This window comes from Anas platyrhynchos, chromosome 1 (assembly GCF_047663525.1).
Source record: "Anas platyrhynchos isolate ZD024472 breed Pekin duck chromosome 1, IASCAAS_PekinDuck_T2T, whole genome shotgun sequence".
Taxonomy (NCBI): Eukaryota; Metazoa; Chordata; class Aves; order Anseriformes; family Anatidae; genus Anas; species Anas platyrhynchos.
In genome coordinates, this window is record NC_092587.1 from 70475532 (window position 1) to 70499662 (window position 24131).

At 41.7% G+C, this 24131-nt stretch overlaps 2 protein-coding genes across 4 annotated transcripts in view; one reads left to right on the forward strand and one right to left on the reverse strand.

Annotated features, from left to right (window-relative positions):
• The window catches only part of BORCS5 (BLOC-1 related complex subunit 5), a 97426-nt gene extending 83837 nt beyond the window's left edge, over nt 1-13589 (reverse strand). Inside the window, exons 1-2 of one of the 2 annotated variants that reach the window (XM_072040999.1) lie at nt 13329-13589; nt 10167-10273 (exon numbers count right to left, since the gene is read on the reverse strand). The gene's annotated coding sequence lies outside the window, so the exon portion shown is untranslated. Of the gene's footprint in view, nt 1-10166; nt 10277-13328 lie in introns of both variants that reach the window. The other variant, XM_038172529.2, reaches the window with a different exon arrangement.
• A 157-nt stretch (nt 13590-13746) lies between these two features.
• LRP6 (LDL receptor related protein 6) overlaps nt 13747-24131 on the forward strand; it is a 127558-nt gene continuing 117173 nt past the window's right edge. For both annotated transcript variants that reach the window (XM_027454486.3, XM_038172428.2), the window contains exon 1: nt 13747-14167. In XM_027454486.3, coding sequence (XP_027310287.1) covers nt 14113-14167 — 55 coding nt within the window. In that variant the 5' untranslated portion in view covers nt 13747-14112. The remainder of the gene's footprint in view (nt 14168-24131) is intronic.

Here is a 24131-nt window from a genome sequence, read left to right on the forward strand (position 1 = left end):
TACCTAAGCCCATAACAGCTGAGATTCAATGTCTGATTTTAGAGCAGATGGAAACTTGTGGGGGAACTGAGCAAAGACAACAGCTGGATTATTGGCAGAAGATACAGAAAAGGTGTGGTCTCCCGTTTCTGAACATCTACAGAGATTGAAGGTAACTAAGAGAGTTCTAAAGGAAAACTATGTTGTACAACCTCAGTGATGTTTCCTATAGTCACAGAAACAGATGAACAAGCTTGCATTATTTTTCTGCTTCTAGCATTTTACTTCCCTAACCAGGCTAGTGGCTCTCAAAAGAGCTGTTTGCAACACAGCCGGACTTTCTGTCCCTCTTGAACTTGTAGAGCTCTCACTGCTCTCAAAGTACACCTTTTTTTTACTTCTGGGGTCATATTCATATGACTGCTAATAAGCACAGCTAATCTGTATTTCCTTGCCTCTGGAACAAGAGACAAGTGGGTATCTGTGCACATCTGATGTGTGCTACACAACCTCCAGTTCATATTATTCACTGCACTCACCCCCACCTCCCCATCTAAATCTGTTGTTAGAATGAAATGCTAGATATCAAAGTATCTGTGTGGCAGGCGGCATAACTACAAATATCAAGATAGAGAGGGAAGGGTGCCTCCTGAATACAAGGAAATAAATCTACTACAAAATATGAAAAGTGACTCACGTCCAAGAGGTTCTTAGATCTGTCAAGCTTAGTGCAGTGGGAAGCAGGCAAGATCCAAAAATGCCCTTAAGGCAAGTTTTCTGAAAGCTCTAACAATAACTTTATGCAGAAAATCCTCTGAAATTTCTGTTATTCAAAGATCAAAGACAAGTCAGTGCTCCTTATGTCAAGAAGTTGAATTCTTACTATATGGAGGTTGCACATTGCTTTGTAGGTACAAAAACATCAGTCTTCTGCATTGCTTACGTTTGATAATACCTAAGTTAAAAAAAAAATCTGGATAACCTCTTAAAAGTGAACAAATTTTCAAAAGTATCTCAAGTTCATCGGCTTGTCTGTTGACTATGGTTTGTTTAACTTCAGTTTCTTTGCTTTATTTATTTATTTATTTTTGTTAGGTATTTTCAAAGGTTTGTGATCAAGGAACATGATGAGGAAAAACATTTCTGGGAAATAAGTTAGTAAAATGGTAAGTACTAGGCTCAGTTGTGGTACGGAAAATGTAGGCACAGATCTGAGGTTAAGTTTTCTCTAAAAAGAATTACAACGTAGTGAGAAGCCTTCTACATTGCCTATGACATCACAACAACTTATTACAGGAGAGGTATTGAGAACGACCCCTGAATCTTCACTGTGCATTTCGGCTGTAATAACTAATTTGTTGGAGGGGGAGATGTTTGGCAGTAATTGATGCAGTACAGTACAGCAGAGATAGATTCAAGAGAAGGCAGGCAGACATATCTTGGGGTCATTCAGAGCACTAGACCTGAATTTGGCTAATATCATCAGAAACATTGCCCTCCAACCCAAGCAGCCAACGTATATCAAGCACTTTGAATGGCAGAAGCAAAGCAGTGAGCTGCATGTGTAGCGTGACTAATGCAGTGAGAAAGCAGAGCAAAACAAACGATCTTAAGTATTCTTACAGAAAAACAAACAAGAAAAATAAAAAATAAAAAAAAGCTTGAGAAAAGTATGTTCTAGGTAGGTGTACCAAAACACTTCATTTTATTTTGTGTTTGCCACTCATTTGTCTTGGATTAAGACCAAACAGGGAATTGCTAGGTGATCTGCCTGGATCATTCCGTTGTGGATTTTTCAAGCTGTGTTTGAGCACTAGAGGGCAACAACAGCTTATTAACTAGAATTGGCAAATTTGAGGATGCCAGTTTAAAAATGTTTTAACTATATCGTTTTTTAACTTTCCAATCAAAGGCTATTTCATTGCATAAGTGTTTCATAAGAAAACTATTTTGTTTATGGGAAGGTTCTTGGTGGAGAATTATATATACACACTTTTTAAACTTCTTATTACATCATATAGCAGTAGTGAACTATTGACATTGTCAGTTAATAGAGCAAGAGAGAGATTTCCCATAATCATTCTTTCAGCTGTGATAATTATATGCATTTTTGAGCTTATTTATTTGTGTTGGTAATGCTGCTGTGTTATGAAAGAGAAAGGAGTGAGTTGGACTAACTGTAAAACTTCACCCAATTTCTTATGCTTTTCAACACTGCTTATTTAAAATTTCTGTGCACTCTTTTTCCATTGACGGCTCCTATGATCTTAAAAGTGCACCATTCTCCCTGATATGAAATGATCATGCAGCAACGAGTTTTTGCAGATGGTTTGGAAACTAAACAGATCTACTTGTAGTAGGGAGAAAATAAGGGGTAATCTTCCCACCCTGGCAATAAACAATAGCGCCTTACTTAAAACATAAAAATAAAACTGGAATCATGTAACATGATCATCAATCAGTGTGATATGAAGACTAACTTGGGGTGGCTCTTTCTGAATGCAACCAGTTATGTTAGTGCAGAAGACCAAAAGCTGACTGACTTTAACCACCTGGAAAGTGTCATAAATGCTTTAGCTGCTTGTTTCATGTAGAGATTTTACAGTGCTGAGCAACCATGAGATGTGTAAACACAGACTGACATGAACAAAACTGCTTTGTGGTGTTATACACTAAAGCAAATAGAAAGCACAAAATTTATAGCCACTGCAAACAATCATAAAGAAATAACAAGCTAAATTGCAGATCTATTTGAGATGGATGAGAAAAGCACACCATCACTACCTTAAGGGGCTGCAAACTCCTAACAGCATGTTTTCTCCAAATAGTGCTTTGGTTTATTGTAATTCCTGTAGGAGTAAGAAATGTTTATGCATAGGATTCTTTTGAGTAAATTACTGACCAACCAACTATTAACAAGCGATTACTAACTAACCAGCTAAATCAAGTGGACTTGAATCTGAGGATACCATTAGATAACAGCTTACACCTAGTGCCCCACACTGTGCTGCTACACACACCTGATAGATACATGGTGATAGTTCAAAGTGCCATTACCACAGCCAGCAGTCTCCACCTACTACCCTTTATAGCAGAGGTCCAGTTTGTGCTCTGGCACACTCAAAATTGGCCCAGGTTGCTGGGCACTTCCATTACTTGTTCCCATCCTCTTGATGGATAGATTCCCTGAAGTATTGGGATATATTGAAAATTTTTCTTCATCTTCAGGAAGCCTACATACGCTGAATCTCACAGTCTAAATTTGCTTTCTTCCCTGGGTCTCTATACTTGAGGATATCAAAATACAAAGCATACAACTGCTGCTCTTTTTTCTCTTTGTGCTTGGTAGATATTATAAGCAATGAATAAATGCATTTTTAAGTTTCAGTATGACTATGCTTGATCACTGTTTTTTGCCTATCACCTTACTTCAAGGCCAGTAAAATCTGAGGGTTTTGCATTAAGTTTTCTGTCCTTTCATTGTCTCATGTGCCAGAAAGAGTTTGAATATACCATGTCTGGGATGTTCTTATCAATCTTCCTCTTGTTTTGCATTGTTTTTAAAAGAAAATAAATATTTCCAACCTACTGACAACAGAAGAAATACCCAGGACTAGTCATCAGGTAATCTATGCACTCTTAAGTAGTGTACAGATTCTTTTCTCAAAGAAATTTAACAGGCAGGTAACATCCAGAACAATTTCAAGATGTTATAGGATAGACTGGCTAAACCATAGACCTGTTTTGACACATTTGTTCCTTTGAGATGTCACTCTGAAGAACACAAAGGTGTTTCTTCAAAATGCTAGGATGGTGAGGGCAGCTACGTGCTCTTTTTAACATGTTTTATTGGTAATGCATGGAGTGCATAACTTTTTGTTATAGGCGTGAGTTTGGACTCATTCTTTATTTTTATTTTATTTTATTTTATTTTATTTTATTTATTTTATTTTATTTATTGCACAGAAGCCTCTGGAGGTAGCTTAAACTTCATGAAGAGGCTGTCTGTCTACAGGGATGGACTGCATTTTGCAGAGGCAATTTGGTACCTGCCACATCAGAGCAGCAGCTGAATTTCATAGAGTTCTGGCTGAACATTCGAAAGCCACAGGGAGCAGCACTGGGTTTTCTCTGTGCCCCCTACTTATAACAAAAGAATGATGTGATCTCTGGTTTTTAGGCTTTGACATTGTGACTTTTGTAGCTCTTCTCAAGAACAAATTGAAAATTTGTACAAAGTTCAAATCTTTATTCTTGTACTAGGAAGATGGTAGAGAAATGCTATGATACAGACTACCTATAGGCTTGCCTGCTGTTTAGTTAGTTTCTGAGTAAGTTTTTCTGTTTGGTTCTATGAAAGAACCTTTTTTTCCCTACTCCTAAATCCCAGTTCCACTGACACTACTGAAATTCTCCTGTGTAGTAGTCCAAGCAAGTCATGAATGAGATGATCTCTGTACTTCAGTGGCCATGCACTGCACTGTCTTTGTGCACGCAATTCCCATTTATTAATGTGGGAGGTCCTCCTGCACATTGTTTATGGCTTTAAGTCAAGTCTTCCCACTTAGTGGCTCATAACTTTCCAGAACAATTCCCTTACAGGATGACATGACTTCTCAGCCCAGAGGTAAAAGTTATGAAAGAATCTGAAGACAATTTCCCATCTGCTTCTGATTATTTTACTACGACAATATTTTCCTTGTTTTGTTTCAGGGCATGAAATAAGGAGTTCAAATGTTTTTCCATCGTGTGATATATCAGGCACTATTTCTGGAAAGAATCCAGATTTGGCACATGCTATATATGTTGCCTTTACAGAACACTCTGTTTTAGAAAGGCCCAAAATAATTTGTTTGTGAGGTATAGTTTTAAACAAGTGAGAACAGCTCACACTATGCTGCTCACTACTAAACTTAACAAGATACACATGCGGCTTTCCTATGCAGACAAGTATATAAAACAAGGGTTTATGCCATTTAAGTGAATGTTGTGAAGGCTGGTATATTCTGAAAAGTGACAAGTCTGAACACTGAAGTCTATCCATATGTTATATTTGGGAGCATATAAGCTTTTCCAGATATCTGCTGGAGATGCCATCTCAGGGGTGGGTTTATCAGTATGCCACGTCTTTTCAGTTGCCAAAAATGGGTATCACTGGTGACAGCTGAATTCTCCAATGGCTACCTCATTAAGTGGTAACTAAAGTGATTTCCAGGAACTTAGTCTGCATACACTAACAATGACATGAAAAGCAATCACAAAAATGCTGCATGCTACAGGCAGTTCAATTGCAGCTTAGTTCCTTATGTCTGGAAAGTCTCCTGACCCTGCAGAACATCAGGTATTTTGAAGCATAGAAGAAGGTTATCCTGGGCAGCAATCCAGACTGAATTGAAGTGGGTAGATGTGGCAGCTGGGGTCCATGACCTTGCACAACATCAGGTTACCGTGCATCAGCTGGCAAGTGGTAATTGTCCCCAAGCGAGACCCTGGTTCTTGTACTTGTGCTGACACCTGTGGTACAGCTGTGACTGTAGGAGAAACATGGGCTTGAAAGGTGAATTAAAAGATGAGGTCTGGTTTGGGGTAAAATTTATAGCTTTGTAACTCTCCCTGATTTCATTTTCTTCCTTTATTTTATTTTCACCTGATTGAATGTTGATTAAATCCCAATTAGCAACTACCTTGGCTACAGGCCTCTTAAGAGGCCTGGTGAAACTAGATAGCTCACTCCAGGAATGACTTTGCATATTTCTCATTTGGTGTTTGACCTAGAATTTAATAAGTCTTGCTTAAATCTCTAACTCAGCTCAACTCAAGTTTTTACCCTATTACCAACAGCAGTGACTTTTACCCTCTTTTTCTGTACAGCTGTTCCATTGTTGAGCTAATGTCATTCAAGAGTAGAAGTTTCACTCAGAGAAAAACAAAACAAAACAAAACAAAAAAACAACACAGGAATTTGACATTGTATTTGCAGAGGTTTGCTTTGAAATAATTGTTTGAAGTAGCATCTATATAACAAAATAATTAATAGGTGATACATATGTTAAGGAGCCAGCACTGCAGTGTTGAGTGCTTTTTACTCGTGAAGCAGTCCTTCTGAATCTACCGAAATAAAAAACTAGAATCTCAGAAAAAAGCAGATTTTGTTCTTTGTTTGTCTTAAAGAGCTATGACAAGTGTTCCAGCTATGTTGTTGGCAGGAGTCTCAAATGTTTTGTGTTCATGTAAGTATAAGCCATCACACATAGCTATCAGAAAGAATAGTAAAAAGAACTGACAGATGCATAGTAGAGTACTGAAAAATTCCTGTGTAGAAACTGGGAAGGCTGCTGGGGCAACAAACGAGGCCAAAAGCTAGAGCTCTTCTGCTTATACACTGTGATCATTCAGCAGAGTAAATAGAGAACAAGTGCAGATTACCCAAACCTTGTTTCATAAAAGCTATAGTATGTGCAGAACTGCGGGGTGGTAGATGGAGAGAGAACAACGACTAAATAAATGTTCTACACACATTTTTTATTTGGCCTATCCTTAAGTGATTTGGGTCTTTGGCTCCCATTTTTTCATTTTGTTTCTTTGTTTTTGTTTTTAACATGGTGACCAGGAGGATACCTTTGATATGTTAGTTTTGAAATTTACTGCCACAGTGTACCATGGGAAGCACATATCCTCACTGATGTTTCCCCCACCTAAAGTGCCAAGATTCCTAAACCACAAATGAAGACAGGGCTCTAAACTGGCAGCTCTTTCAACTCGTAGAGCTTTTTTTATTTAAAAGAAAAGTGTTTGGGTGAAAATAGCATTTTACACGTATTGTTCAAAGAAAAGATTTCTTAATATGCTAAGATTAAATAGGGAATTTGTTCTGTGTAAGCTCTTTTCAAATCATTCTAAAGGTATTAGATTTTTCACAATTGTAGTAAGGAAAAAAATTAGCAGAAGTTGCATTAACTGCAAAGCTCTGGCACTGAAAAAGGCATTGGGAAGAGCTTTATGAGTCAAGGCTATTCAAACACAATTCTCTGTCTTTTATTTGAAGATCCATGTGACCAACTACTATCTTTGTGGGCTTGGTTGGAGAGGTGGGGAAATAGGGAAAAAAGAGAAATTGATTGGATAGCTTCACTTTTTTTTTTTTCCCCTCAAAGGAGAAAATAGGATCTATTTAATCCAGTACTGAATATGATGATTCTTTAATAATAGCTTTATAGCAGGCACAACTCTTTTAATAAATATATTGGGTGTATATGTGTGTGTGGGGAGGTCTTTCTCTGTGTTTTCCTTTCTCACTTATCTACATTTAATTGCCAGGCATACTGGTAGAGTCTTTATCAAAGTCCACGCTGTAAGGAAATTATTCAAAGAACTAATGGAGATGGACAAGCAGCAAACGAGACTTCAGCCATACATAATCACATCTTCCATCCCTCATCACATGAAGAATGAGTTACAGGTCATAAACCACAGAAATCTTTATATAAAGAAACAGTGGAAGTTTAAGAATCCATATGAATTCCTTCTCTAGCAGACAATGAAATCAGTGGCAGACATTTTAGCCAGTGCCAAGGGGTATCGTGTGTGGAGCTTTCTGCTATCCTGTGCCTGTATTTCAAATATTTTTTGTAGAGGCTTAGGTGTTTACATTGCTGTTGCCTGTTGATAGTGGAGGCAGAGGAGATAATTTGGCCATTCCCTCCAAGTCCTATAGCTCTGATTCAAAGATCAATATGATTTTATTAAACCAGAAATTCACTAAGTATATTAAGATATATTTAGATATTCACTGAGTGAAGAGGCAAGGCCTGTTTAAAAGGGACAGACTATAGAATCAACCACTGTCAATTATCTTGGTATTTCACCAGCTGAAATGAAGTGAACAAGGACTAATAAAAACTGTTATCAGCATTGTGATTTGTCAATTTCGGGAAGGGAAGGGAAGGGAAGGGAAGGGAAGGGAAGGGAAGGGAAGGGAAGGGAAGGGAAGGGAAGGGAAGGGAAGGGAAGGGAAGGGAAAAGGAGACAGAAAATGAAAGAAAAAAGAGAAAGACAGAAAAAGAAAGGAAGGAAGAAAAGGTAAAGATTTTGTCCTTCTAGTTTATGATGAATCTAAACTGAAAGATGCATTTTAAGATTACATAGGTTTTTCTTCAGCCACTAGTGGGCATGGGATCTGCAGGACTTGACCTTGCCTGAAGAAATCTCCTCCAAATTGCAAGGATTGTGAACAATGGATCATCTGTATGAACTTTTTCACTCACATGTTAAGCAATTCATGTGTTTTGCAGTGACTCTTCAGCAATAATAAATTTTAATCATTATGGAAATTAAATAATCTCAGTATGGCAGACTGGAGAAATGAGCTGACAGGAACATCATGCATTTCAACAAAAGCAAATGCTGAGACGTGGACATGGAATACTGAGACCTGTACCTGGAGAGAAGAAAATCTCATGTACTAGTAGATGCTAGAAGCCAGATGGCGGGAAGTGATGTTTGTAGAAAAGGTATTGGGGATCATGGTAGACACCGTCCCTGGGTGTGTTCAAGGAAAGGTTGGACATGGTGCTTAGGGACATGGTTTAGTGGGTGACATTGATGGTAGGGGGATGGTTGGACCAGATGATCTTGAAGGTCTTTTTCAGCCTTAATGATGCTATGATTCTGTGTTACCCTGATGAGAGGCTAGATCCTGAGATGGAAAATGTCATGTGGAACAAGGTAGATAAGGCTGCAATTTGCTAGGTCCTGCAGTTTTGCCACCTAATCTAACCCATAAAAGTGGCCTTAAAGAAAGCTGGAGAGGGACTCTATCAGGGAGTGTAGAAATGGAACCAGGAAGAAAAAAAAATAATCTTGGTTTTCATTGAAATAGCAAACTGCTACAACATCTCTCATTTTTGTGATCTTACCTTACAAATCGCTTAAACAATAACATCGTAGATATTAAACGTTAACCATTAGAGGGCACTCTTTTCTACTCTGAGGAAGCGTGCGAGTAACTCGTCCTGATTGTCTAGCCTATCTTGAGGACTTGTCTAACAGCTAATAAAAACAAAACCTCTGAAGTGGTATCATGGTTGACGACATATAGCCTTTTTCTTGAAGTGCTTAGTGTCTTGGCTGAATTGCAGACTAGGTAAATATAAATATATAAAATAAAGATACAGATATAAATATAATATATACTTATAAATATTCTCCCCAGAGTTTGATTTGGAGAGGGATGATTCTCTTTCCCTGTCATAAACTGCAGCTTTCCCATGCACTTCTCTAGTACTGCACTTTAGCCCAGAAGTGGTTATTTCAAATATTTCAGTATATTGCAAATGAGCTCTTTCCTACACACTAATGGTGTGTCACAATGTATATTGCACAAAGATTGAAGTGCTGCATGAATGATTGCTAATTACTGTGACACAGTGACTTACCTTTCTTGACCATAGGCATAAATTCTAGTCATTAATCCCTGTGACTGAAATAGTGTGAATAAATGTACAGTCCTTTACCAGTAACTAATTTTTAGACTTCAAAGGCTACAGTGCAAAGCATAATTGGTAAATATTGTGGATGTGTATTGCAAAATGCTGAGCTCCATGAAAGGGTTCTGAAAAGGAAGTATTCTTAAATTGCTGTTGCTTAAAATGCACGCACATTATGGTTAATAGAGCCCAGATGCTGACTGTTTTTGAAAATCTTAGCAAACTAAAATGAAATAGTGTTTTGGTGTCTGTCAGCCTGAAATGCAATCTCTTTTAAAAGGATGTTTTAGCTGTATCAACCTAGCATTACAGTACTTTACAAATTTTAGAACTATAACTTTCTCAAATGACATTTTTTTATAATTTGGCTTTGAAATGTAGCCATGGCTAAATATTCATAAGGAAAGTATTGGACTTGCCCTGTGGTCTGGTGGGCAGTGCCAAATTGAAATCAGAATCCTATGTGGTTCACACTGAAAACACTATAGCTGAAGGAGCGTATCCTGAGGCTGTGCTGTTTTCAACCCCCTGGGAGATGTAACAGGAGAAAAGAGGTAGTAGGTGAACAGCCTGACCTTGGATGCACCATCAGCAGGAGCCCAAGCACTCCTCGAAAGGTGTAAAGAAAATGTCCAAGCCTTTGGAGTCATCTATTTCATATTCCCCCTTGGGGTTATCACTGGCTTCCCAATGGAAGCTTACCTGTATGCTCAGCTGAAGTCAAGCACCTTCTCCTCTGTGAAGTTTTGTTGTAAGGCTGTTTTCAGCCACAAAGAAATGCAGTTCTCATCCAGGGCACCAGGCAACATCTTCTGGAAGAGGAGATGGGAAAGAAAGAATGGGTGTTACACATAATGGGGAAAAAATATGTAGTACTGAAGAGCAAGGAGAAGAGGAAATCTAATTCTGTGATATGATAAAAAAAGGGACTTGATTAGATGTTTGAGGGGAAAATTGCCACAGAAGTAGCAACAGTGCTATTTTTTCTTTTTTGTCAGACTGTGGGGAACCCTGCAGCCAGTAGCTGTGAAGATAAATGAGGTCTCCCAGCCTGGAGAAAATTTCCAGAATAGAGAAATGGTTATCAATCCACAGAAATCTGCTCATAAGTTGCCCAAGTCCTGTTGAAAAGATGCAGTTAATATGGTATGGGAGCGAAAGTGGGGGAAAAGGTATTTTGGCTTATTACTGAACTTTAAGAAGGGATAGATGATGATCAGGTATTCTATTCATCAAAAGAGTAACACTATGGAGAACCCATTGCTCTTGGAACAGGACAAACCTTATCAGGCATATCTATCATATTTCTTAGAGCTGATCGTGTGTTGGGAAAGAGTTGGATGAAGTACTTTTGTTTATGAATATCAACTGTATGACCTAAGTGAAATGGCAAGGCGATGATCCTGGGAGTCAGGGTGTCTTATTATATCTGCAAAATGGTTTTAGCAGACAACACTGGCAAAGTCATCACTACATCATGTCCCATTTCCTAAGCTACTTTGCTGCAGTCTTTCCTGCTGGGGGCAAGAGAGGACTTGAGCTAGAGTTTCAGCATGAATCTGTGCCCTTTTGAAGTCGGTGAGGGTTTTGCCATTGACTTCAGAGGGACCAGGATTTCACCACGCCATGCCCATTCATTCTTGTTGAGACATTCAGTGAGAGAGCTAATTATGATAGAGGTTTCTGTGATGTGGGCAGCCACAAATTCATTTGCCGAGCAGCCATCTTCTCCTAGCAGCTTTTGCTCATTAGGGACTTTAGCCCCAGTCCTACAAAGGATCCCTCTGACTTCCCTGGAACCCAGGGCACTGTTCAAAGATGCAGAGACCTCGGCTGTTGCTACTGGTTCCAGGAGCCCCAGCTGCCTCTCTTTGCTGTCCTCCGTGACTGGCAGAACTGCTGGTGAGGCTGCGTTAGGAACCAAAACAGGGAAATAATCTGAGCATAAAGAAATTCATGCGAAAGCTCTTGTATCATTGAATCACCATCCAAGTCTGGGGGGAAGGCTGTGTAGCCTTCTGGACAATGGAAGCCTTTGATGGGATTCAAACCAGCAAATGAAGATTTCTGTTCATAAGGTTAATAAAAATGCTCATACCCAACAAGATGAGCTCCAGCAGAAGAAACATTCCCTCTCTACTCTCATTTACTTCATTCTGACTTTAAACTCAAATAAGCAACATAATCATTTCAGAAAAATCCCCTCTATCAGCGGCTTTTCTCTGTGAGGTATTCTTGCCTCCTCTTTTACTTTGTAAAAATTGCTACAACTGAGTTAAATCTGTGTGTATGAACTAGAAGCAAAGCCAACAAACAGTTAGAACAGAGGTTTAGTCTTGAATCCAAAGCATTGAATAGAAAATGGGTTTGAAAAAAGCTACCTAGGCTTGAGTAGAGAGATGAGGACTGTCTCTAGGAAGGGTGTAAAGAAAAGGGAATAGGCAGAGGCAAGTGAAGCTTCTAATCATTAAATGACTTAGAGGAAATCCTATCAGGAAAGGAAAGGGCTTGAATTATAGGAAAATGGTGAAATGCACCAGCATGAGGGGTGACAGCATATAATGTCTGAAAGCTTAAAATAAAACCAGCCAGCTTGGGCTGCAGGGAAGATGTGAGAGCAAATAGGCAGGGGATCAGGCTCCCAAGGGAGACAGTCGAGACATCAACGTGTTTCCAGCCAAAAAAAGATAAGATGCTAGGGGGAACAGCATGTAGAGAAATGTGTTGTGTGATTCAGGGGTTCAGGCTTGAGGTTTTCCTCAGCTATGCATTACATTATTAAGATACAAAGAATTCATTATAGATGTGCAATTATCCAGAAGCAGTTAATCATCAATCATACAGTTATGAGCACGTAGCATAAGGAAAAAAAAATCCTCTTTTTATTTCTCTCTGATTCCAATCAGTGAAATAAATTGAATGTTGTGCTCCTTCTGTCTGTCCCTGCAAACCTGGTTGTGATGACATGGGGAAGATGAGGTTTATCTACTTTCTGGTACATTTGTGCATGGGAAGCCCTTTCCCTCATATGGATCTTGCTTGAGCTTGCTCATCTCCCCGGCTGACATGGCAGAGGTTATTTCATCCGGGAGAGGGTCAAGGACAACATTTTGTAATGCAGACCAGCCCCTAGGCAGGAATTGCTTTTGAGTTGTTTAAAAAATAAATAAATAAACGTAAACAACCTTGAAGGTTGGATATATATTTCTTTATATAAAAACTTTTTTTTTTCTCCCCCCAGTAAAAGCTGAGAGTCTGATATTATCACATGACTGCAGGAGCCTGATGTTAGACTCAGTCTACGACGCCTGGGCCTTTAATCTGGCCCAGATGTTATCTCCTACTGTAATCACAAGAAAAGCTATGAAAATACATGTTCAACAGATACAAAATTAAAAGTGAAACATTTCCATAAGTTTCTAATAACCTTGAGAACAGTACAGACTTCAGGAGGCAAGGACCTCAAATTTTGCTTTGAGTCACTCTACCCCCACAGCATCACCCCAGCAAAGGGCTCTAACAGTCTGGCAGGGAGCCGTGAGCATTCAGACTTGGGTTTTCCTTGGAGAAAGTGGGTTTTCCTTGGAGAAATCTCCCTGAAGCAGGTCTGGAAAACCGGAGGACACTGTGTTTCCCTGGAAAACCCCTGAAGCAGGTTCAGGAAAACGGATTAGGGGAGGAAAAAAAGCGGGAGGAAACTCGAGGGAGCCGCGATTGTTTCCCGTGGCGCACAAGGCAGGCGAGGGACGCCTTTTGGCAGGCGGGGCTGTGTGGCCACGGCCCGTGGGTCGCGGTGCGCTCGCTGCTCGTTTCGCTGAGAACCGGGTGTGCGGGAGGGAGCAGCAGCAGAGGGGCGGCCTTCACCTGGAGGAGGAGGAGGAGGAGGAAGAGGAGAAGGAGGAGCAGGAGCTGCCGTCTTTGTGCCGCCGCTCCGTGCCCGAAAGTAGTCCCGTCCCTGCCGGGCCGGCGTCTCTCCCAGCCGCCTTGCTCCCCAAAAGCGGCGTGGAGGGAGAGAGAGCGGGGGAGAGCCCCAGGCGGTGCAGTGGCCCCGCAGGAATTTGGGACGACCCCTTCTGCCCCCAGCGGGCACGGAGGGGCCCGCCGCGGCCGTGTGCGTGCGCATGGGGGGAGCGAGCGGGCAAGGGGCGGTGCTGGCATCCCCCCCTCCCTCCCTCCCTGCATCCATCCATCCATCCGTCCGTCCGTCCGTCCCTCCTTCTGTCCCTCCTTCCGTCCGTCCCTCCTTCCAGCCGTCCCTCCCTCCGTGCCCGGGGAGGCGGGCGCTGCTCGGGGAGCGGGGCGCGGCGGCCGGGGGAGGAGGAAGAGGAGGAGGAGAAGGAGGAGGAGGAGGAGGCGGCGGCGGCTGCTGTATCCCTGCGCCTGTGCGCGCCCGGAGGAGCCGCGGGGAGCGCTCGGGCTCGGGCTCGGGGGGTGGATGGCGAACGGCCACGGCCAGGCGGCGGCCGGCATGGGGGGGAACGGCGGAGCGGCGGGGCGAGCGGCCTGCTAGGGGGTGCCTCGCTGCCCCGGCCTTCCTCCTCCTCCTCCTCCTCCTCCTCCTCTCCCCGCCGGCCGGGAAGCATGAACGGGCAGCGGGGCTGCTGCTCCTCGCCGCCGCCCCGCCGGTGAGAGCGCGGAGCGAGGGAAGATGGGGGCCGTCCTGCGCAGCCTGCTCGCCTGCAGTTTTTGTTCCCTGATGAGAGGTGAGCGGGGAGGCGGGAGGAGGAGGAGGAGGAGGCAGGGGAAAAGTTGACGGCTGTGCTGCGAGGGGCCATGTTTGCCCGTGCGGGAGGGGAGCGGCCTGGCGGGGCCCGCTGCGGGGGCAGTGCTCCGCACCTCTCCCGGCATTGTTGTGTCCTCTGACTTAAAACCAAAGCAAAGAAAATAAAAATAAAAACAAAACCGCGGATGTCACGCCGGCATCGCCGCGCCGGCCGCAGGAGCAATGCTTTTCCTGCTGTCGCTGCCGGGACCCCGGAGAAGTTTGCTGGGTCGCGATCAACGCGCGCGGGGCTGCGCAGGGCCCCCGAGCAGCTCCGGGGGTGTCACTGGGGGCACCCCGGACCGCCGGTGTTCCGCCGCCCCCTCCACGGCTCTTGGTCTGGGGGATTTCGTGGTGAGGCAGCCGAGGCGCCCTCGGAGAACGCGCTGAACTCAGCGGCAGGGTCCGTGCTGGCTCTGGCTGGGGAGAAGTCACCTGTGGTGGCTGCATCTATCCTCTTGCCCTGGTGTTTTTCCCTAGGTGAGGGAAGAGGTTAATTGCTGCTAGTTAATCAACCGCACTTTAATGTCGAAAATTAGTCTGTCATTGACATCCATGGGTTTCAATGAACGCCAGAGTAAAGGTGACTGAGGCTGAAGGCACTGCTCAGTAGCCAGTCGCTCGGCACTCTGCAAAACAAAAATTTTCCACTCCTCCATAGCCCACCCCCCCCTTTTTTTTTTTCTATGCATCTGTTTGCCATATTATATCCTGTTTGCAAAGATACAAGTATACTTATTTAAATGGACTACGTCACATTTTGTATTCCTATTGTGGCAGCGAAACCTCAATTTTCAAAAGTAAAGTTGGATCCAGAGCATGGAGAGGAATTGTTTCCCGATTAGTTCATTTTATTATGTCACGATCATACCTGGTCCTAATAAACCATTCATTTGGCTCTCACTTGCCATTTAACCCAGTCCAAATGACAACACAGAAATCATTGGGATGCGTACTGTCACACAGTATCAGCATGGTCACAGTCACTTCTTCAAATTAATCTCAAGATAGTGACATGTCCTACCAAAGTTTTTTTGCATACCTGATGATGCTTAATAAGAAACTTTGAGGAAACATTCAGTTTATAAACTATTTAGGCTGTTATCTCTTCTCTTCTCTCACCTTTGTCTATTGCCAAGGACACTTGTATCCAAACAGCACTTCTTTTTCTTCTGTGTTCATGTGCTCCTGTTGTTTGATTGCCTCCCTGGAGTCATAATCTTCTATTTGTGGCATGATAGTAATTTCCCTGATTGTTACTTTATGTAGATATAAACAAGAGGAACAGATGAACTCTGAAGAAACAAACAAATCAAATTTTAATGCGTACATTCTCCCTAGTAAACAATCTGTGCAGGTGGAATTGTTTCGAACGAGATGTGTTGAGTTCATAAGAGGTGTCAGCAGTTCCTTAATGAGACAGAGGCAGTGCCAGTATCAGTATGAATACATTTATACATGGAAGTAGAGGTAGTTATGAAGTCTGCTGTTTGGTTTGCGAATTCAGTGCTGTGAGGGGTGCCAAGCCAACAGTGTTGGAGACTGAAACCCAGAAACTGGTACACGGGTGGACTACAGCATCCTCTCTGCTTAGAGAACTCGCCTCCCTGTTCTCACTGGCTTAATGCAACAAACAAAACCACCAACAAAACACAAATGGACAGAGGTTTACAACTGAGCCATGATTATTAGTGTAAGGAAACTATGGTAGGCTGGTTTACCAAGCTGGAAAGGAATAAAATTGGTGGCATGGAAGTACAGCACCCTGTGAACTAGTACAGGCTTGAAGTACTGGGCTGTTACTAGCCAGATACAGAAGCACCTCGGAGGACTGTGGTAAGCCAGACCCTACTGACATTTCAAGGGCAGGTATTTAGATTTGTAGGAGGTGGGGGGTTACTGTGATGACAGCCAGCTGTGGAGGTTCTGTGTGCTTGGGTTTTTGTTTGTGTTTCCCCCCCCTCCCCATATTGTGGCTGATGGGAGGAATGGGTTGCTTTCCTGGAACACCCTGAACCGCACTGTGGCCCAGCTGCTGTGCTCCTCTCCTGGTCCCAAGTGCTTCTTGAAACCATTCCCCAGGAGTACTGGGGGGAAGGAGCAAGACCTGCTTCGTGGCAGCATTGCGTGTTCTTCGTGGCAGCTGTGAAACCAATACAGTTCCTGGTAGAGGTAGCTGGCAGTTGCAGAGAGGCAACAGCAGTGGCATCACATCTGTCAGGGAGCCACAGAGATCTGTGAAACAGGTTTCAACTTATTAAAAAGTGTTAAAGAGGTAGTTCTGCCTTCACAAGTATTCTTGGCTTACTTTTCCTACAGAAATACATGTAACTCTCTGGTCAGCATGCTGTTGCTGTTTTGTTTTTTAAAACCTGACCATGCAGAACACGCACAAAGCTCTCGCTTGAATAGGGGTCTTATAAAGTATGTTTGTGCAGACTTACTGAATGTTGCAGACCTCTGGGCTTAAGGTCAGGTAGTGAAGGAATGAAAATGGCCGTTTGGTAATGGGCATTTTAAAACCCCTTCTTCTCTTATGTGTTCAGAAGAGAGTTTCTCTAAATTTGTTGTTATTAGTAACTTGCTTTGATCAGCAGAACATCTTTGCTTTTTTTTTTTTTTGTGTGTGTGTGTCTTTTTTAGATGCTCTCATTTATACGCAGTTTAGAGGAGCTTAATGTTCAAGACTTGTTAAGCTGTAACTGGGGTATTTGTGCACATTTTTCCACCAAAAGTCCAGAAATGGGACCAAGCTTTTTACCTCTGAAGCAGGCAGGCTGGAGGTGAACCATGGGGTTTAATCTGGAGCTACCTTTATACTTTCCAGGCTAAAGGTCTCTTGACCTAGAACTAGACAATACTTACATTTTGACAGAATGACTTTGAAATGTCTTCTTTATTTTTATTTTTGCTTTTTTTGTCATCACCATGATGTATTACTCCACCCAAGCTTGAATAGACTGTATTCTGGTCATGTTTTTCCATTGTATGATTCCTCAGAAATCAGCACAACTTTGTCTGCTGTGGTTTCCAATGCATTTTCCTCTTTCATCTCTCCATAGAGCAGTCTAAAATTAGTGTGATCTAAGGTGTTATAAAATCCACCATTACTTTCATAGTTTTTGCAGTTGCATCTCTGTGATAGCTCACTATCATCAGATTGCTTTAGCTTTTTATTTTTGTAATTTTTCACTGAAAAATTAAGATGGAAAGCATGATGGATTTTTTTTCTATGCCTGGGAGGTAAGGTGAAGTAGTTGTTTATGGTAAGGTGCACTGAAAATGTGAGGAAGTTCTGGGTATATGGATGAAGCTGTATATATCTGCTTACAGGTGTGTAAAGATGATGGGCTTCTTTTATCCTTCGGTGGAGTTCTATACAGATATTTGGGTGAAAATCTTTGCTCATGTTTCCCAGCAATACTGGTTAGAGGAGCATTAATCAGGTTTCCTTTTTTCCCTTATGAATTGATAACATCTGCACTTCCTGAGTTGCAGATAATGAGGGAATTTGGCTGGAAGTTGTAGATTGGGTAGAGGCTTTTTTTTTTTTGGAGGAAGATAGGTCAGGAGCTGGGGTGTAGGAACCTTTTAAACTCTGTCTTTGGGAGCTGAAGAAATCTGATTCCTTTGGACATATGTAATCCACCTTTATGATGATGTCGCATCTCAAAAATGCCAGCTTTAAAATATCTGCTGCAGTGCATATAATATAGGATTTACTTTTTCGTTCAAATCAAGTAGAGCACAGATAATTTTTTATTTTTATTTTTTCCTTCTGAGGGAGTGGCACAGGGGAAGAAAACAGGGAGAAATAGCTCTCAGCTTCTGATCTGTCACTATTCATCTCTTTTGGCAGCCGGTCTTCAGGATTAGACACTGTATTCTTTGTCCCCAGCACATTTAACCTCGTTAATTTCCTATGAAATGCTAACTGCTAGGCTTGCTTTGCTGGTGGCTTCTTCCAGAGAGTACCCATCCTTGTACAACAGGGAGGAGAACTTGTTATTGCTGAGCAGCACCAGAAATGCATTTTTTTGTAGAGCTTTGTTGTGTGCTGCTGCTTTGGGCAGGATCTCAGACCTGAGTGCCCAGGAATGTGGCCAGCTCTTCTCCCAGCACTCCTACTGGGGAGCCCGCACCGTATCCACAGCCTCACCTGGGAGAGGTTTGGTTTGTATGCTATATGTGGCTGGTAAAATCCAGTGCTGCCACCCACTTCTCTGATGACACACGAAGGGCTTTTCTACTTCGACAGCACGGTTTACCTTGGAAAGGAATTTCCCACAGGTGGGCTTGTACTAGTGAGTGGGGGAAGTCTCTTCAAAAGCCATGGGGGGATGCGGCTGCCTCAGAGACTTGGGGAGCAGTCGCTGTTCTTTCTCTCAGAAAACAGCTGGCATTGCTTGTGTGGAAGTGGAGCTGTTGAACCTAAATTCTGTGGCTGTCAGTGTGTGGATGGGATGCCTGCAATGAGCACGCAGTGACCATTTACACTTCTCAGCCAAGCACTTTGTAGTGACAGCTCTTCTAGAGGGCAGTTGCTAGTGCCTTTCTTCATGAGGTGAAAAAAGTTTTCTCCTTTAATAATCTGTACTTATACAACTTGCACCTTGCTTGTGTAGTTTCAGAGTTTACACTTCTGAGTGTAACACGCTGTAAACAAAGGAACTGAGTGATACTTTTATGGTAATTGTCCAAGGCTCGGAAGCAGAAAGCATTGCATCTCGAATGCATTGCACATAAATGCTGGGTATAGACACCCTAAATGTTAAGCAACTTTTTCCTATTTATAACGTCAGGCATGTTAACACAGAGAGCCTTCCTTAAGCTGTCTGGATATCCTTGTAGTTAATAAATACTTATGGAAAAAGATTCACAGGTAGTAGATTCAATGTTTGCTTCACATGGTCTGACTCCAATGGTGTTTGCAAGCAGAAATGAGCTTGTTGTTGTTCTTCCTTTTTGTTATGCTCCCCTGTGCTGTGGTTATGAAAATAGGGGAGTTCTTTGTCTCCTTGTGATTACCATGCTACAGACCTTTCTATTTCAGTGCAGTTGGCACAGTCCCTATCAATTTGCAAATGGAGTCAGACCTACCAATCAATGAATACAATGTGACTACTGTAATACCATTTGATTTTCAGTGTACTTTTAAGAAGATACTTTTCAAAGCGTAGGTGGGGAAAAAAAAAAAGCTATGGCTTAGTAATATTTTGTTTCCTTTGCAAACTGTTATAAACTTCTGAGAAAGTATGTTAGCTTAAATAGAAGGAATGCTTTTTGAGTTTCAATATTTATATGAATAGAACAATAATAAAATGTTTTAAATATAAACAGACATGGAAAATGGCAATGTTCATACAGATTTTTTCAGTATCTTGTTACAGGATCACATTACCTAAATAGAATTACTCCCTCGTGATATAATCAATGTGGCAGAAATGGGATTATAGTTTTAATTCTGTTTATGAGGGCCATGTGTGAGCTCTTGATGTCAGATTTGAAAAGTAATCATATGAGAGACAGAAAATCTTAATCAACTAGCTATATAATTTTGTTTGATCAAAAATCATTTGTTTTCTTTCTCTGTGATACTGTAATGTAATTTTCTCATTTATATTTTCCCCCCTACCTGTTCCAAATGGAAAAACATTTTTTATTTTTTTTTAGTGTTTATGCCTCCAAAACATCTCAGTAATGAGCATTCTTCTCTATAAGTTGTCAAACAGTTCTAGCAGGTGGCTGCTGTGTTTGCTTAAACTCTTGAAGTTAAGAGCATGTAGAAGGTGACTTAGAAATATTTTCCTTTGATTGCTGTTATGTCAAAGCAGTGAATAATTTTTTTGCTTGTACTCATAGTATTAGTATTAATTAAAATGCTGACACTGCAGAAATCCAAAAATCCTCTTGCCCACACAAGGATTAGGAGAGTAGATATATTAAAGTTAAGAACAATGGAGGAGTAGGAAAAATAATTTGTAAACCTTGTAGTGACTCTTATTAGATCAATTTGGAAAACACATTTGTGTTTTAATAAATCAGAAACTTAACTGAGGCTCAACAGTCAATATTTACCCTGTAGGTAATAGTAATGTTCATAGGTAATATAATTCCAAATTGGTTGGTGTGTGTGTGTGTGTGCGTTTATGGATTGTTAGATTTTTTTTTTTTTTTTGATTACCAATAGGATTCAATAGGAAAAAGATCAGCATTTGCATTTTTGAATGGTCCTCTCTGTGTCTCTATATATTTTTTCATGCATAAAAATGAATAATTTCTAATGTAAGGCTGTTGAAGATTTTACATTAATTATGATGTGAGAGTATTCTGGGAGTTTAAAAATGACTAAAACAAAACATGCAGGTCCAACTGTGTTTTAACAGAAAAAAAAGTGCAACGATTTTCAAAATTCTTGAAGTATGTGTCCATCTTTCTTTACCCTTTAAAAGTAGTCCCTAACTGTTCATTTGAGCTGGAATAGTTATTTACTAATCTGTAGTAAATTTAATATAGTCTTAAGTCTTAGACTGCTTAAAGTGCAATTTTGGTTTGAGAATTTTTTTCCCTTTGGCTGGTGGAAAGTTTAGCTTTAAGCTTGCACTGTGAGTATTTTGTTTCAGTTTTCTTATAAATCTGTTTTCTATTTGTGTGAATTGTGGCATCAAATCCTTCATTTTTTGCAAATTTTTTAATACTGTTTTGTCTCAAGGAAAGTATTGTAACTATGAGAGAAACAAAATCTGTGAACTTGTATGGACAAAAAATAGTGTTTTACTAGTAGGAGGTATAGCTTGTTTTTTATTCTCAGTATTTGTTATGATGGATGAACTGACAAAGGTACCATTCACCAAGCTTAATATGGCAAGTACAACACAAAGTAATCACTGGAGAGCTGATATGTTGTTAGATGAAGAATCGCAGAGGAGTGGAGATGAAAATGTGATAAGGCTTTTGAGGCAGTGGAGCCTCAAAAACTCTCCCCCTAATCAGTTGCACGTTTATGTCACAGCTGAGGGCTGTCACTTACTCTTGCATTGCACTTAGCAGTGCTGACAACTTTTTCTTGTTTGTCAGTCATTCAGTCCTCCAGCTGGGGTCTTTTGTGCTGAATTCTGAGGTCATGCTTTACAGCAACTTCCTAAGAATGCTTCAGAAAAACTAAAGAAGAGAACAAGTAAACTTAAGGGCTTTTTATGTTTTGATTTTTTTTTTTTAACTTGATGATATACACTGTTGCACTTAAAGAAACATTAAGCAAAGCACCATATAGGCGAAGCATGCCAGCTGGGATAAATTGCTGAAAGTGTCAGCTAAGGGTAGCTCAATGACTGTGAACTTCTTGTCCATGTGGAAAAGGAGTTGTTAGTTTCAAGGTGAACTAGTGTGCTGCTGCTCAGTGCATCCCCAAGCAGGTGTGCCAGCCAGCCCATGGGCCATGATCATTCCAGGCTATCAGCAAACTTGGGAGCATTCCCGTCTCAGTTGGCTGAGGTGTGCAAGGTGTATCTGGTGGCTGCCAGCCTCCCCAGGCTCTGGGAAATGGGCTGCCTCTGCTACTGCACCCCAGCACCATGTCTCAGTGCTGTAATTCAGTGCAGGGACTTAAACAGTGCTCAGCCTTTCAGCAACATCATGAGGGGTTTGATGCAGGATTTTTGGTTTGTTTTCTTACTCTTAGAAACTCTGTTGGCAATAATGACACCAGAAAGTATGAAGGGTAGTGTTTGTTTTTGTCATTGTTTTTGTTTGTTTGTTTTCTTGCCACTTTTTGGCTCCTCCTTATAAGCAACAGGATGGTGGCAGAAGGTCAGTGTTAGATGACTGTGCTGCTGCGAGCAGATGCCTGATCAGGGAGCAGAACACCCTGCTCATCCTAGGCTGTTGTGAGCAAGACAGATTCGGCATATTAAGTTATGGATGGCTCTCTGTCAGAGTGGTGTCTTTTATCCCCCATGAGAGTGCAATGAAAGAGTAGGAGAGTCAGTGTTATGCAAAGATGAGCCAAGTCACCTTTTCCTTACTGAGGTGGGCAGTTGACGTGCGTGTGCTACCAAATGCTGAGGCATGCTCTGATAATTTGGAAATGGTCAACTGCCAGCTTTTTAGATCTGTTGCTGACAAGCTGATTTCATGGGTGATGCCTGGCGTTGAGAAAGTTATTTGCATGGTATACACTGATGTTCATGGTGTACTTCAGTCATATGTGCTTTTGTTATACTGTGCCAGGTCTGCTGACTTTGTATTCCTGGACTTGGCATTTCTGTCCTTCCATGTACTTTTTTTCCTCATTCTTTTACCCCCATCCTTGCAGTTCCTTAGTAAAAGAAGTATTTTTCCTATTATTGAGCAGGTTAAACAATGATGTGCTGACTTTTATCAGCAGGTCTCGCCTTTGTCTCCACAGTTCTTATCTGGCCAAAGTCCTGCAAAACTAACAGTAGAGACTTGGTGCAGAATCCAGGTGCCATTGTTGTTGTTTGGTGTCTTTGCTTTTGCACGGATGTTTTCACTCTTCTCATTCATTGGCAAGCCTGGCTGTTCCTGTCACCTTTTGAGTTGCCACCTGAACAGTCCTTGGATGTCTTTGGGATGTGGAATAAGCTTTAGGTTAGCTGAAAAGAGGAGAGAAGGACCTCTTGGAAAAGTTTGGGCTGCCTCAGGCTTGTTTATTAAAGTCTGATTGCCTGCAGTGTCCTGTAGGTATATTTGTGAGAACAAGGAGGTTTGGATAGAAGAGAGCTCTCCATTCACAGTGAAGGTGGAATGGGGACTACCGTGAAGTTCATTAGTCTGTGTAAAAACAATTGTGTAGGATACATCAGGAAGGATGTTGTGATGAGCCATATGGTGTAAATCCTGGTGCTTGCTGTGCTGAAATGCCTGTATATTTCCTGGAGATCTTTTTTTTTTTTTTTTTTTTTTTTCCCCCTTGAAAATAGAAATCATCACTGGATGTGTTTATTGAGGATGGGTCCCTGATTTGGGGGGAAGCTTTGTTTTTCTTTGCAACATACCTCTCTTCTGATTGATATGTCTCCCAGGCTTTTATTCCCAATGTTATCTCAACTGTCCATGACGACACTTACTCACTACAAGCACTGCATTCAGTTAGTTTTCCAAAGAACAATGAAGTCTTGATTTCTGACTGCAGCTCTCCCCCTGCTCCCACATGAGGGGTGGAACCAAAAGTCACAACTCCTGACAAATCTTTTCCTTCTTGCTCCTCCAGGCTGACCAGCAGGATTTGAATACGCACTGAAACTAAATACACAGAGTTCTTTTTAAGCATAAGCAGTGATGGAGAAACTTGAAACCTGGGGAGGAAAGGAGAGTCCTCACAATTTGACTGTGTCAGAACACTCTCCACCGAGAGAGTTTTTCTTACATTCTTATGTTGGCTGTCTGTGGGATGTACTGGGAATGGGGAGGACTGTAGTACATACAAGGAGCTTTCTGTGCAGGATGGCTTTGAGGAGGTTGCAGTTACTGGTCTTTGCTGGTTATCTATACCCACTCCTCCGCTTTTTTTTTCCCTTGTAGTCGGTATATGGATGCATGTTAAACTATCACAGTGCCTGGTAAATTCTCTGTGCTTTCTGCGCCTCATCCAAGACGGTGTGTGTTTGCTTGGTGCATCTCATCACTGTGTCTACTCTTCTCCAGTTTTTGTTTGCTGTCCTTGTGGCAGTGAGCGTGGCAGTACTGGTTCACCATAAGGTGGTCAAACTTCTTCACTGAGACATTTAAGAGAGGGAGTTTTCTCTTTCAAGTTTGAGGACATCTTCTTCCAATGTAGCAATCCCTCTGCTTATTAGCAGTGGCCTTCTGCATGGATACTTTGTCCATAATGCGTGCACCTGCCGAGTATGACTGGCTGGGCCACATTGGGATTCTGGCAAAGG